Below are 15,000 nucleotides of genomic sequence, written 5' to 3' on the forward strand. Positions count from 1 at the left end.
TTATTTTCAATGTTTCAGTCTTAAAATAGCATTTAAAATCAGAATCAAGAATCCCTTGCTGCAGTACGTGTGGACTACCCAACACGTATTGCCCACATCAGATGCCGTGATGGCAATTTAAAGCTGTTTACCATAAAAAATAACAATGTGCATTGAGCTAGGGTTTAGTTGATGCATCTATATTTTGTAACTGTTAAGCAGAGTGGCGCAGCGGAAGCGTGCCGGGCCCATAACCCAGAGGTCGATGGATCGAAACCATCCTCTGCTAGTAGGAATGCCTAAAATTGCATCAATCAATGAAATGAATTGCAATTACATATTTAGTCTAGCCTCAATAGATAGCATGAAGCGTTCTACTCACAACATTAGTGATACATAGCGATCATTTTAAAACAAATATCCGTTACGAAGATGATTGAGCGTGGGATTGGTAGCGAGACTGGGGTGGATTGAAAAATAAAGAACGAGTATACCCATACCTTATTCTCATGTATTTCAGACCTTGCTAGTGCTTGGTTGGTCGTTCATTTCTTTGTTCTAGTCTCATGTTGTAAACTCATGTGTGCCCCAGTGGCCTAATGGATAAGGCACTGGCCTCCTAAGCCAGGGATTGTGGGTTCGAGTCCCGTCTGGGGTGATTTTATGCAGAGTGGCGCAGCGGAAGCGTGCTGGGCCCATAACCCAGAGGTCGATGGATCGAACCCTCAGTAGTCTATATTATATGCTGTTTGGGTCCATTCCGATCTGAACACACTTCCGGTTGGGGAGGGTGGGGGTGGAGGGGGGGTATCCCTATTCACAAGAGCCACTTCCTGTTTATGATTTATGACGGGTCATAAAATCCATTGTGTAGGGATGACAGGTGTAATGCCAGTGGTGAACCTGCAGGGGTCGCTGGGGTGCGGGATCTGTATAGACAGACACTTCCTGTTTATGTTTTATGGCGGGTCGTAAACATAGTATAAAAAGGGGGCGACGGCTGCTGTAGGGTCCCCGCATTCATCAAGTTGGCTGCAGTATTCTTTTCATTCGACATGGACTGCTCATCAGAAGAAACCCATAGATCAGATAGTCCTTATTGTTTGTATAGGGGCCCTCGTACCCCGTCGCCGCTGTCTTCCCCCGCCATGGACGACTCTGTGTCGAGCAATGAGGACATTGAAAACCAGATGCCTGATGGTATGTCCAACGCTAGTACGCCTGTGTCTAACTATGTCGATAGTTGTGGAGATGCGGTACTGCTTAATGCTCCACTCAAAAGAACGAGGCCTGTTTTAGGCTTGAGAGACCGGAGTGCCGGGGATTCATTCACCCACGTTGGCGAATACGGCTTGGAGTATGTAATATCATGGGTCGATGGCTGTGTTATTTTGAAAGTTAAAGATTGTGCTACAGAGTGGCGGATGAACGTTCACGAGTGGAATTTTTTCTTGGAGAATTTATGCCCCATGCTAGACGGCGACGAGGGTACATGGCATGGGGGACCCCATGAATACCGTTGGACCTTTCAGTATGAACCGAGGATTCAACATCGTTTGGCATGCACCTTTCAGTATGAATCGAGGATTCATCGCATGGATGCAAACTATCATACGAAGAGACCACAGGATTTCATTTTTTTCAGACGCGGTGTTGATACAGACGAGCTACCACAGTGCTATGATATGCATTGCATCGGTAGCTCTCCTCTACGCGCCAGTGTTTTAGAAGCTGCTGATTATTTTGATAATGTCTTTTTCATGCAGTGGGCTGATCTGTCTGCACTACGTGGAATTTTTGCAGAGATTGATTCTTTGGCTAAGACGAATGAAGAACCATGGAGCACAACTGATGATGAATGCCGAATGTGCCTGTTTGAGTCGTCTGGGTTTGATGATGGGGTACATGGTGTGTTTGAGTATGTTTAGGGTTATGCTAGCATTAGAAAATGCCCGCAATGTATAAGAAGGTGGAGGGTACATACTAGTAGTATTAAGGGTGTTTTATTTTCCTTTTTTAAATGTGTTTTTGATAGGCTATACCTTATTTTAATATGTGGGTGTTGTGTGTGTGTTTTTTATTTTCATATTCTAATGGTATATTTTTGATACGCTATGCAGCACAGGTCAATGATGAACATGTTCAAGGTGGGGGTGTGGCTATGGAGACTGCTGATTTAAAGGCTGTGCAACCCGGACCCCACTGGCTTCAAGAGTATGCCGTCTATCTGACCGGATTGAATCTGACCTTCCTACACATCGGAGAGGACAGTGAGCTGGAGGTGGACACTGCTGTGAGAGACGACGGATGGCCTGTATCAATACAGATCCGTTTAAACCCTGCATCGCTGGCTGTTCTGCGATTTACCACGGGGGTCTGTGTGGTGGCCATCATCAACCATCAGAAGCAAGCGGACTGCTGGGGATGCCAGTGTGATTGCCCAAGTCAACGACGCCATTCATGCCTACAGGGAGCGACACATCATCACTACGAATCCCACTACCATGACATTTGTGTCATCCTGGACAGACACCCCTTCCTGTTACTTTTAGAAACTGTTCTAAAGAAGACTACAGGGTTGACTGTGTCCCCCGGAAAAATCTATGGTGTGGTCGAATCTTATCTATGTGATTTAATATGCAATACCTATAATACCGAAAAACTGGATTCATTGACCACCGAGGGTGTGTCCGATGAACATCTGCTTCTGATACATGAAGCCATACAAATGTGGCGCCCTACATTGTCATTTTGCAAACCAAAGCCTGGTGGTGGTGGTGGGTGGCGTTTATAATGGGTGTGTTGTTTTCTTATGCCTATGATGCGGATAGCAAGATTGTATCAGATAGACTATCCGTTTTGATGTATGCTGCCATAGAAAATGATACGTATGTCCAACATAATGCTTATATCAAATGTACGTATAAGGGCTGGAATGATCTGGTCATGAAATTCTTGTGTGATAAACCTACTGATCAAATGTTAGCTGAAGTATTTACCCATTTCCCCGATGGTGACTGTTTTACCGTCGGACATGTCATGTGTATATGTGCTTTTGTATCGGATGTCTTGAAGTTGAATAATGCCTCAAACGCCGAGGGTATTAGAACTGCTAGAATGATGGCTTGTAAAATGGTGCAGAAAAATAAAACTGCATGTAGACTTTATCTGAGAATTGTTTTGAGTGGACAGACATTTTAAATAAAAGGATGGATAACTCTGATCAGTGTTTCAGTATTCGTTTTTTGTTGCATGCATACGACATGGATAAACGGCTGCATAAGACTTACTATGATCCCTCCGGACCAGGGGGTTACGGCGGCATCAATAAACTAAGAACGGCCCTCGCGCATAGTGAGGGTGCAGTACCTCCACTAAAATATATCAAGAAATGGTTGCTGAAGCAGGATCCCTACACCCTGCATGTACCTGCACCGATACATTTCCGCCGAAATAGAGTATTGGTTAGTGGAATAGATAGACAGTTCCAGGCTGATTTAGTGGATATGGCAGAGTATGCATCCGAAAATGATGGTGTGCATTTTCTGTTGACGTGTATCGATGTATTCTCAAAACATGCATGGGTTCGTCCGTTACCATCCAAGAGGGCTATCGACGTCGCTAAAGCTTTTGATGATATTCTCGGTGAAGGGCGTACCCCCGATAAACTGCAGACTGACGCTGGCAAAGAATTTTATAACAAGATCTTTCAGCGTTTGATGGAGCGGTACAATGTCAAACATTTCTCTACATCTAACGAGACCAAGGCCAGTATAGTGGAACGCTTCAACAGGACTCTGAAAACCCGCATGTGGAGATATTTAACAGCTGCCAACTCCAAACGATATGTGGATAAACTACAGGATATGGTCCATGCTTATAACCATTCATATCATAGATCGATAAAAATGACCCCGGCCAGTGTTGATAAAGATAATGAGAAAACAGTGTTTAATACGCTATACAAAACCACTCAAGAGCCGATGGTGGTGTTTAGATACGATGTTGGTGACACGGTTAGAATTTCAAAAGTCAGAGCTACATTTCGAAAGGGGTATGAGCAGACGTTTACAGATGAATATTTTGTAATATCGCAGCGCATTGCAAGGTGTCCTCCAGTCTATAAGCTGCAAGACTATGCAGGTGCCCCTGTCCATGGAACATTTTACGAGAAAGAGCTGCAAAAAGTTATAGTGTCTAAAAACAAGGTGTATAAAATAGAAAAGATTATAGATAGAAAAAGGGAGGGGTCTAAGAATCTGCTATATGTCAAATGGCTGGGGTGGCCGGAGGCATTCAATTCGTGGATAGCTGAAAAGACACTAGTCGATGCGTAAAGAGACATACAAGAGACATACAATCCATTATAACCAGAGTGTACGATGGATAAGGAGGTGTCTGGGGGTTTCTATGTGACTCTAGCGAGTAATGCATCGGCAGGGATCTACCCGCAAAATAAGATATGGAATTTTAGAACTAAATTAGCAAAATCTATACACACCAAGCAGCCCTATGAAGTAGGCCTAATTGAAGCTCAGTACCCATGCAGCTGGCATAGTTTTCCTACCGAGGACGCTACGATGACCGTTCACGATGGTAAAACAGGTCATAGGACATCATGTCTATTAGTTGGTGGGCTTTATGAGAGTATCGGATCGTTATTACTACAAATCAACAAGACTTGGACCAAACATAATCCTGGCAGTAAAGTTATACTACATCATGAAGGTATTAGAAACCGCATTTATGTAGAAGGAGACGATCACCTATCTATCGTCTTTAGAGGAAAACTGGCTGCTATGCTGGGTTTCGATACAGGTGTCAAGCTACATGCCCATAAATCGTATGCAGCATATGCCCCCCATCCCACCGATATTCACGGGGGGTGTTACAACATGTTCATATATAGCGACATTGTCGACCATCAGCTGGTCGGAGATAGTTATGTACCCCTGCTAAGGAGTATTAATATAACCGACACCAGCAGGAGACACTGCATTCACATGTTCGACAAGCCGCATTACGTACACGTAGCCCGAGACCCTCTTGGAGATATTGAAATCGATCTAAAGTCTGACCAGAATACAAATATAAAATTCACATACGGCAAAGTGATACTCAAGCTGCATTTTAGACCTGTAAAACAGTAGCATTCATAGCCCCATCTATAGGGATGAGGGGGTATAGACCGCCTTACGACGAGAACAAATATGTTCAGTATTATTTAAACCAAGCAGGGAGTGGGCTACCTGGCTATGAGGGTAGCAGCACACAATATGGTGCTGGCATCGGAGGGATGTTCCGTAGCCTCTTTAGAATGGCTATTCCGTTATTTAGGCGAGGGGTTAGTATAGCAAAGCCTCATCTGAAGACTGCTGCTAAACATATTATAGGCGACGTTATGACCAACATAGCCCATGCTGCATCTACGCCCAAACAGCAGGGGGCAGGCATGAGGGTATATGCCCGAAGAGCAACAAAGTATCCGCCTATAGGATGTGGGCGTACCCGTGCACCAGCACGTCGTCGTAAACAGAATAAAAGATTGGCATCCATCAAAAAGAGAGCCAAACCTAAAAGGATCAGGAAGGGGGCAGCCCGTCGTTTTAGAGGGACGGCTAACGATATATTCATCTAGTATAGCAGGAGGGTTGAATAACAATGGCGTTGCTACATAACATGTCAGACGAGTGCATTAAGAGCGAACTGGATCTCTTCTCCCTGCCTATGACGCAGACTTCGATAGAAAAAAGTACATATATTGAAATACCCCCGCTATCAGCGCTAACAGATGGTGGCCCCATAGAGTTCTTTGTATCGGCCAGTAGCGAAGACTATATGGATCTAAACAATACGTATTTACACCTGAGGATCAAGATTACTAATCCTGATGGAACAGACTTGGCGCCGGCGGCACCCGTTGGACTGATTAACTATCCAGGATGCACGTTATTCTCCCAAGTAGATATTACTCTGGGTGATAGGCTTATCACCCAGTCGTCAAACACCTATCCGTACAGAGGCATAATAGAATGCCTGCTAAACTATGGAAACGGAACATTAGACACCCAATTTGGTTGTGGTCTATTCCAGAAAGACACACACGGACATATGGACGAGATTCTTCCTGGAGGTCTCAATCTAGGCTTAACGACAAGGAGTGAATATACGGGGCGAAGTCGTATAGCGGAGCTGATATCCCCTATACACGTCGATATGTTTTTTCAGGAGAAACTGATGATTAACGGAGTTGATCTCCGTATGAGATTCATTAGAGCAAAAAATGATTTCTGTCTCATGTCCGATGGTGCTGTGGAATACCGTGTCTCTATAGTGTCTGCAAATGTTTTCATTAAAAAGGTATCGGTAGCACCAGGCGTCAAGCTGGCACATGCCCGTGCGTTAAACCAGGCTAACGTTAAATACCCTGTTGATAGGGTATGTCTAAAGAATGTATCCATCGCAGCGGGCAGCCGTATATGCACACAGGATAATCTATTTCTAGGACAAATACCCAAGATGGTTATTATAGGTTTTGTGAATAACGAAGCATTCACAGGGAGCTATGCCAGGAATCCTTTCAGATTCCAACATTTCGGCATTGAGTTCTTATCCCTATATTGCGACGGTCAAGCATACCCCTCTAAGCCCTTTCAGCCTGACTTTAGAAATGGCCTCTATACTCGAGAATATTTCCAGCTCATTCAGGCTACAGGTCGTCAGCTCAAAGATAGAGAAATAGCTATTAACCATAAGGAATTCGGGGACGGGTATGCATTATTTTGTTTCAACCTTGAGGCAGATGAGGGCTGTGGGCAACATGTATCGCTAGTCAGAACAGGGAATGTGAGGCTAGAGGCACGATTCAGAGCAGCACTGGCTACAACGGTCAATTTGATATGTTATGCAGTTTATGATTCTGTTATAGAAATATCAAATAGACGGCAGGTGCTGTTGGACTATTACTAAAAAGTCGGTGCGATATGAATACTATAGAGCTAACAGCAGTGTGTCAGAAAATGGCCCACAAGGCATATTTTCTCGGCGCGTTACCGTGTAATCACCTACCCCGGGAAATTCATCAGAGACCTGTAATGATGGTGGTCAACACCGAACCTTCGCATATGGCCGGTGCACATTGGCTAGCCATCTATATTACAGATGAGAAACAGGGGTACTTTTTCGACTCCTACGGTAACCCTCCCTCATACTCTGAGTTTCCTGAGACCATACAGCGTTTTCTCGATCAGCACTGTATAGATGTTGTTCATTCTACACAACAGGTCCAGGATCCGTCAAGTACAGCATGTGGGCATCATTGTGTTTTTTTCTTGTTTAATATGCAAAAAGGGGTATCCTATCATAAGTTTTTGAAAATGTATGGGGATAATTTACCCCGTAACGATGAAAAGGTTTATGACTTTGTTAACCGTGTACAACCTAATGTCTGTAATGAACATGATATGACGTGTGTGCAGTCATGTGTATGCGGATGTAACATGTAACACGTGTTGTTATGTTTGTTTTCTGTATTGATAATAAAAAATACAATATTTTGATTACATTTTAGTCGTACTGTTTTCTTTTATTTTTTTTTACGGATAAAACATACATTTAGATACATGATTTAAAATGGTAACCACCCGGCCATATGCATTCCAGGGGAAGTATTAGATGACAATGGCTGCTTGCGTTTCCTCCTTTTATCAGACGAGACAGGGACGGAGGCCATCGCATTGTCGTCCGTAGTGACGGGACTATGCTTATACATGTTTACAGTTTGTCTGAGCTGCTTATTAGGGATAGACGATAGTGGTATATTGTTACTGGCTAAAGATTTCAGAAATACATTCCAGCCCTGTGGTCTGACAGATTCGACAACATGGTAAGGGGCGGTAACATTCTTTAACAAATCAAACATATGGGACCCCTTAATAGTTTCGCCTCGTAATATGATCTCCCCCTTGTCCGTCCATGAAACATTTTTAGATTTCTTTAAAGAGTCCAGGATATGTCTGGTATTGCTCTTGCTTCTGACGGGTATATGTTTCATTATATCCTTATAAATATGATCGCCGGTGCCATCATCGTCATCAACACCATGCCGGGCCGACATAGGCGTATGAACTGGGTCCCCCTCAGCAAGTGACAGAGTTAATTCTCCGTGTTCGCGTTGCCCTTGTTTTATCATGGATAGATAACGCTGTAGGACCGCTCCGTACCTGGCCGCTTTTTCATATAGGTCTGTATCGGGAGTGTTCAACACCATCGCAATGGCCTTATCCAGCTCATTTTCAGCAGTCTGTCTAACAGAATCCCTGGGTTGGGTATGCTTTAAGGCATCGAGTTGATGTTGAGGAACTAGATACATCTTGTGCGTATGATCCATTATAATCACCCGCCTCTTGAGAACAGGCTTGTAAACAACGGTATGGCCACAGACAGTAGGGGTAGAAGAAATCCACCAGTCTGATTGATTAGTCTTTTCTTTCTAGATATTAGTACATTTTTATTGGCGAGTATTCTGAGGTCCTTCTTTCGTCTACGCAATTTCGTATGCTGGCGTGGAGTCAGAGGTATTTTGCCCTGTAAAATGTTCAAGGCTATTTCACACAGCGAGTTGATAAAGTCGGCGTTGGCTGTCCTGAGGATAACTTTACGCTGAGCCGGAGGGGCGCTATATAGCTGCTTAAGACGCTCACGGTTTCTACTTATACGTGAGGACATGGTCTTTTGGGCTAATCACTTTGACTCTCTGAGTGTATACAACATGTCGGTCTGACAATATATCTGTTCTAAGTCTCATGTTGTCCGGGGTCATGGCTTTAAAGTCTACAAGCAGATAGCCGTAAGGCATGTCGGTAGCGTCGTTGAAGGCTTCTAGAAAATATTTTGTCTTGCATGGAAACATCTGTTTGGCTATCAACATAATCTGATATTTGTCACGAGGGTTCTTAAACAAAACCATGTAATTGGTATTTAGACTAATTGTACGGCTGGTTTTACCCTGCATAAATAAATTCTGAACCAGATACATACAGCTGAGATTACGATGGTGTACATATTTGGTAAAAACGTACTGAACCTCTATATTATTGCATGCATCGTTCATCAAGTCGTCAATAATGAGCAGATTTCTAGTATGGACTGGTAAGATTGCATCATCACATAGAGATTTGGGGATCCCTTCTACAAAGTGAATGTTCCTTATTTTAAGCAAATCATCATATATGGGCTGCCAGCATGAGTAAACATATACTATATTTTCAATCTTTTCTGAGAATAACCGATCCATATTTTCAATGACTGTTTTGACAAAGTAGGTTTTGCCGCTGTTTGAAGGTCCCGATACTATCATGCTGAACGGGTGTTGAAGTCTAGGGTCGAACGTTGTGTGTACAGCAGCCATCTCTGCGGTCTGCGTGCACCCCCTCTGATGGACGGATGTATTGTGACCATAGAACCGTGAAACATTTGACAGTTAACATTCTTTATTAACACCGACATGATTATTAGCACAGTCATTCATCATTAATACATGATGCATAAAAAAAAAAAATGATTAAAATAAAAAAAAAAAGATGAAAGAAGAGAACATGGATCATTTGAAAACAATAAAAACAAAATAGCTAATAGCATGAACATGAAACAATTCTTAACACAATATGCATACCCCCCTCAAAAAATATAAAATGAATAAAAACATGGATCATTTGAAAACAATATGTAAAAAGAAGAAGAAGAAAAAACATGGATCATGTGAAAAAGAGAAAAAACAATAAACAAAATGGTTAATAGCCGTAAGGAAGCGTGGTGTAGTCGGGGAAGACCCTGCGTTTGTTGTAAACCACCCTAAGCCGTTTAACTACAGTAGCATTTTTAAGCAGAAACCTAGTCTTATCTCGCCGGATGGTATCTACGGTGGTGGTGATGTCGAGGGTTTGAGGCCGATGGTTGACAAAATCATCCAATAGACATTTCAGGGTCTGCTGGGTGACCACTTCAGCATTTGCTGCATTTAAAGTCACCCCTTTGCTTTTGACGACAGACTTGTGGGCACGGGTGTGGTATGCATAGCTTTTAGGACCTGTTGAGACATATTCGCTAATGTAATCCTCCTGCTCGGTACCATACAGATCACCATCATTTAGCTCGTCGGTCAAGTCGCCCAGATAAGGGCCTAAAGGGGGTACCCAATCACCCTCCTTAGAAACAAAAATGATGCTGTCTGTGTCACAATAGAGGACACGTTCCTGTAGTTTGTCTAGAAGATCGTAGAGCATGAGCCTGGCATGGGCGGTGGTTACAGCCCCCACAATCACGTTGACATCCCGTGCCCTCGCGAGACGTGCATCTACATGTTTCCATTGTACAAGGGCTACTTCATCAGAGATAAAGCAAAAGTGGCTAATGTGATAGCTATCGCTAAACATGAGCTGAGTGAACCTTTCAGGGTCAGAAATTAGCTCACACGTGGGTAGGTCTGGGCGTAGTGAAAAGCGACCCCACAGACTGTTTAGAATCAACTTGTTGCAATTACGCATGGCCTTGTTCACACACATGTTGTTGTGATCCAACTGTATACCCTCCTTTGCCAGATAGTTTTGCACATACGCTCGCTGTTTCTCCGCAGTGTCCACTGTGCTGGGGTATCCTGAAGCCTCCTGTTTACGCTTGAGAAACGTTTTGACATACCCTTTAAACAGAGTCTCTGACCGTTTGGGGTAGTGCCACACCTCATGCATTTGGATTAACACGTAACCCATTTCGACCGCTTTTTGTAGCTCAAAAGTCACCCAGGTGCCTGTCAGAGCCCGTTCATCGTTGCTGTGATGACACGCGTCTGTCTGATTGAGCTCAGTGGCACATGTACCACAGAGGGGAAACATCAGCTTTCCATGACACCTATAGGGGAGCACAGGATGGTAAATACCTCTGGGGGGCAACACGGTGCATTTGATGATGCCGAAATACCCATCCAAAGGACCAAAATTCCTGAAAATGATCTGGGGGTGCTCTACAGGATAAGGACAGCGGGCCTGTACTGTGGGGTAGAGAGAGGTAAAGTCATAGTAGCGTATTTTCTCACCGGGCACGGCCTTGTGATACATTTTGATGGCGTTGGTGCGACCCCCATAGAGAGAGTCGCGAGGATCAATCCTAGGTTGTATTTTCAGAGTAGCCAAGAATGCCTGCACTGCAGCATTGGTCTTTTTCAGACGGTGCCACTCACACTCCCACATGACCACAACTCTTAAACCATGATCTCTTTTGAGAGCCTCGACTTTGAGGTGAAACTGCACCCACAATTCGCCATAGGTCTTCCTGAGGACAGGGTTCTGGTGGCCAGCGTTGTAGCACTGTTCACACCCATGATAAAAGCATCCTGCAAATTCATAGGCTGTGTTTATAGACGGTGCATGTCCGTCTAGGAAGAATGGTCCATATTTAGCCTCTCCATGGTTGAGAGCATGCCGAATCTCCATGTTATTGGAGTGGGATAGATATTCAAGCCACTGGATGGATGCGCATGAGAACGACTTTTGCTTTTTCTGATAGACACCCTCGTAGGTCAGTGCCAGGACGTTTTTCTTCAAGAACGACTTTTTGAAGGTGGCCATGCACGCCGAAGCCAGAGTGGCATAGGACAAGGGGTCTATAGTGGCACACTCTATGAAATTTTCCCTGTAGATCCTACACGCCTTGTATAGGATCCTCACGTCGTTGACACAGTAGAGACGCAGCTGTTTCTGAAAGTCAAATTTTTTGTGTCGCACAGATCTGTACCAAATAGCGAAATCTGTCTTTTGATCGCTAGTCATGGAATCATATCCATAATATGAGATCTCAGGGTAGGCACCGACATAAGACTCGTTGGCCCGTGTGTTGAATTTATGAGGAAAATAACCTTTTAACATATCATCAAAATCCAACGCCGCCGGTGCATTAGCCAATCGCATGGGCAAGAAGCTAAACGAGTCGACCCATCTCTGATGGTAGGCGTCATCACGCATCAAAATGACTCTGCTACCCTTCATGACTAAAGTGGGTTTAATACCCTGCTTGGTCATGTAATCCAGGACGATATAGTTATCAAAGCCCGACGCGTTGTGTGCCACAAATGTATACAACGTATACTCCCCTCTTCTGTAGCGTTTCACAAACTCGCTTACACAACCTAGACCTGTAGCATACCATTCTATGCCTTCAGACGTTGTAGCTGCCACACAGTTTGCTTCGTGACGACCATCATGCATGCGCGTTTCGAAATCATAGTATATGTATTTATTAGGCGGAACGTCGACATCAGAGTCATCCGATGGACCCCCGCGACCACCCCCGCGTTTCTTTTTCTTTTTCTTGTCGTACGGCTGGATATAGCAATCATGTACTCCATCATCGGGCAACGGCTCCCCACAGTTACGACACTTTGCATCGCTGCATACGTGACCATTATCGTCACCTTCCTCATCCTCCTCCTCCTCCTCCTCCCCCACCCCCTTCTTCTTCTTCTTCTTCTTCTTCGATATGATATACTGTCTACAACAACGATCGCAGTATTTGAGCTTTTCACAAGGTATCATGTCATGTTTGGCAGAATGCTTCTTGTGTGTGTTGTAGCAGACCAGCGAGCGGCATATACGACTACAGTCCTTGCACTTTATCGTACGACCTGATAGTCTATCGCACACTGTCAGACACACATTGCAATGGATCGGGCATTTGTGTAATAGAATTCCCTCATGGGCCTTGTAGCAATATTCACACACATATCCCGTACCAAAGAATGCCGTTCTGTTCTCTATGCAATGATAGTGGCTATCATGGAGGTACAGCCATACTGTTTTAGGATGCTGGGCTGTATGTGTCTGGAACATCTCCAGCTTCCTGAATGTGTCATTATGATGAAATATCAGGATTTTAACATCTAGATGTCTCTCAAATTTGGAAACATCCGAGAAACCCACAGAGTGATCCGGGTCAAACCCCAGATCACTGTGTAATTTGCGAGCCGCCTCCAAATTAGTCTCTTCGGACGCTGTGTCACCCCCGGTTACCCCTTCATGCAGAAAATGTGTCATGCATAGTGAGAAACACAAATTGTTATGAGTATTACTCGGGGTGTAGAGACTTAGCTTCTTCTTGTGTATGATTTCATCATAGGGAATGTTTTTTAACTTCAAACGTGCCCCACCCCGTTTGTTGTGGACCCCTGTGACCACCAGCTCTAGCACATCATCCGTCAGACCTGTGTCGTTGCTCTGTATGACTTGGCTAATATGCTCCATAAACAAATCCTCATTGTAATCGTCACCCGTTACGAGCACAGCCTGTACATCAGAGGCCAATGAAGGACCTCTCAGCACCACGTTTAAGACACTACCATCGGCTGCACTTTGCGAGCAGCTTGTTATGGCATCTGACAGTCTCTCCCTGATCAAATCAGGGACCTCCTGTAAATTTGCAAGGGATATACTTCTCAGGTCAATGGACTGTCTAACCTCAAAGCCGTTAAACCGGGGAAATAATCTGGTATGCAACTCGCCATTATCTTCCCCCGTTACAGCAGACACCTGTGTACCATCATAAGCAGCACCATCACCAGCACCTCCATCCCCCACACCGCTACCGTCACCACTGTCATCATCGTCAACAACAGCATCGCCATCATCGTCAACAACAGCATCGCCATCACCGCCACCACCGCCACCCCCCACGCCACCACCACCGCCACCACCACCGACCTGTATATTCGACTCTATAGGGACCCCTGCCACAGCCGGGGGGTCCTGAAAACCCTCGCCAATCCCTTCATCACGTTGCGACCCATGCAATACATCGATCTGTGTGGATATGTATAGACTCTCTTGTGCACTATCCAACCATCCCCGGACAGCGTTAAGTACATCTTGCGTGTTTGACCCCACATACACCACACCCCTCGACTCTATAGGGACCCCTGCCGCGGCCGGGGGGTCCTGAAAACCCGCGCCAATCCCTTCATCACGTTGCGACCCATGCAATACATCGATCTGTGTGGATATGTATAGACTCTCTTGTGCACTATCCAACCGCCCCCCGACAGCGTTAAGTACATCTCGTGTGTTTCCCCCCGAATACAACACACCCCTTGTGTCTAAATCTCCTGGTGCCTCTAGCCCCACCACGTCATCTAGACATGGTTCGTTCGAAACATTTATCTGTGCTGCCTGATATAGAGCATTAGCCATGCTACGACCCCATGCATCAGCTGCAATTAACACCCGTCTAGTTCTATCTACGCCAACACATATTTCCCGCCTGTCTAAACAACCTTCTGCATACATGTCCCCACCCACCACATGGCCTATGCCCGACAAATGAGACGTATCGCCGGTTGCGTCATACCGCATTGTCATCTCTTCAAGTTCTAAATCCATAATGCTACCCCCACTATCAGATCTACGCCGTCTCTTGGGATTACCGTCTATAGATTTGAATTTCCTTTTTCTAGGGTTAATGGCGTTATGCATGGTGTACGGCTATAGTTTTTTTTTTTTTTTAATGCCGATAGAAAATAAAATAAAATATATATATATATATATATATAAAAATTATATTTAAAAAAAAAAAAACGTTAATTAGTCAGGTATTAAATGAAAAAAAAGTTTTATTACATGCAGTTTAAAACAAAAAAAAATACCCTCTCCACAAGATAAAAGAAAAAAACAAAAACACAAATCAAATAATAGCATTCAACGAGAGCTTTGCTACTGTGTCACTCATCACAGACATCTCGGTACACAATGCCCTATAGGCATCCAGGTTAGCTTTGCAAGTAGATTCCATTAACCATAATTTTCGAGCGGTTTTAGAAGCTCTTAACGCCTCTACTGAGCTAATTTTCGCTATGCCCTGCGTGTTGCCTCGCACAGCTACCGCGGCCGCCAAATGCTTACGTTGAAGGACCACAATTGCACGTCCATTACTGGTTTCAGTGTTTGGGGATTCAGCAATCATCCGATCACGCGCATTTTCGAG

General features: G+C 44.4%; 1 protein-coding gene and 1 non-coding gene across 3 annotated transcripts in view; one reads left to right on the forward strand and one right to left on the reverse strand.

Moving 5' to 3' along the window:
* Positions 1 to 564: 564 nt before the first annotated feature.
* trnar-ccu (transfer RNA arginine (anticodon CCU)) lies at positions 565 to 637 on the forward strand. Its single transcript has one exon. It is a non-coding gene; the product is annotated as a tRNA-Arg (tRNA).
* A 12,148-nt stretch (positions 638 to 12,785) lies between these two features.
* The window catches only part of LOC115545739 (uncharacterized), a 4,948-nt gene continuing 2,733 nt past the window's right edge, over positions 12,786 to 15,000 (reverse strand). For both annotated transcript variants that reach the window (XM_030359162.1, XM_030359161.1), the window contains one exon: positions 12,786 to 15,000. This exon is cut by the window's right edge and continues 503 nt beyond it. In XM_030359162.1, coding sequence (XP_030215022.1) covers positions 14,701 to 15,000 — 300 coding nt within the window. In that variant the 3' untranslated portion in view covers positions 12,786 to 14,700.

This window comes from Gadus morhua, chromosome 6 (genome assembly GCF_902167405.1).
Source record: "Gadus morhua chromosome 6, gadMor3.0, whole genome shotgun sequence".
NCBI classification, from domain to species: Eukaryota; Metazoa; Chordata; class Actinopteri; order Gadiformes; family Gadidae; genus Gadus; species Gadus morhua.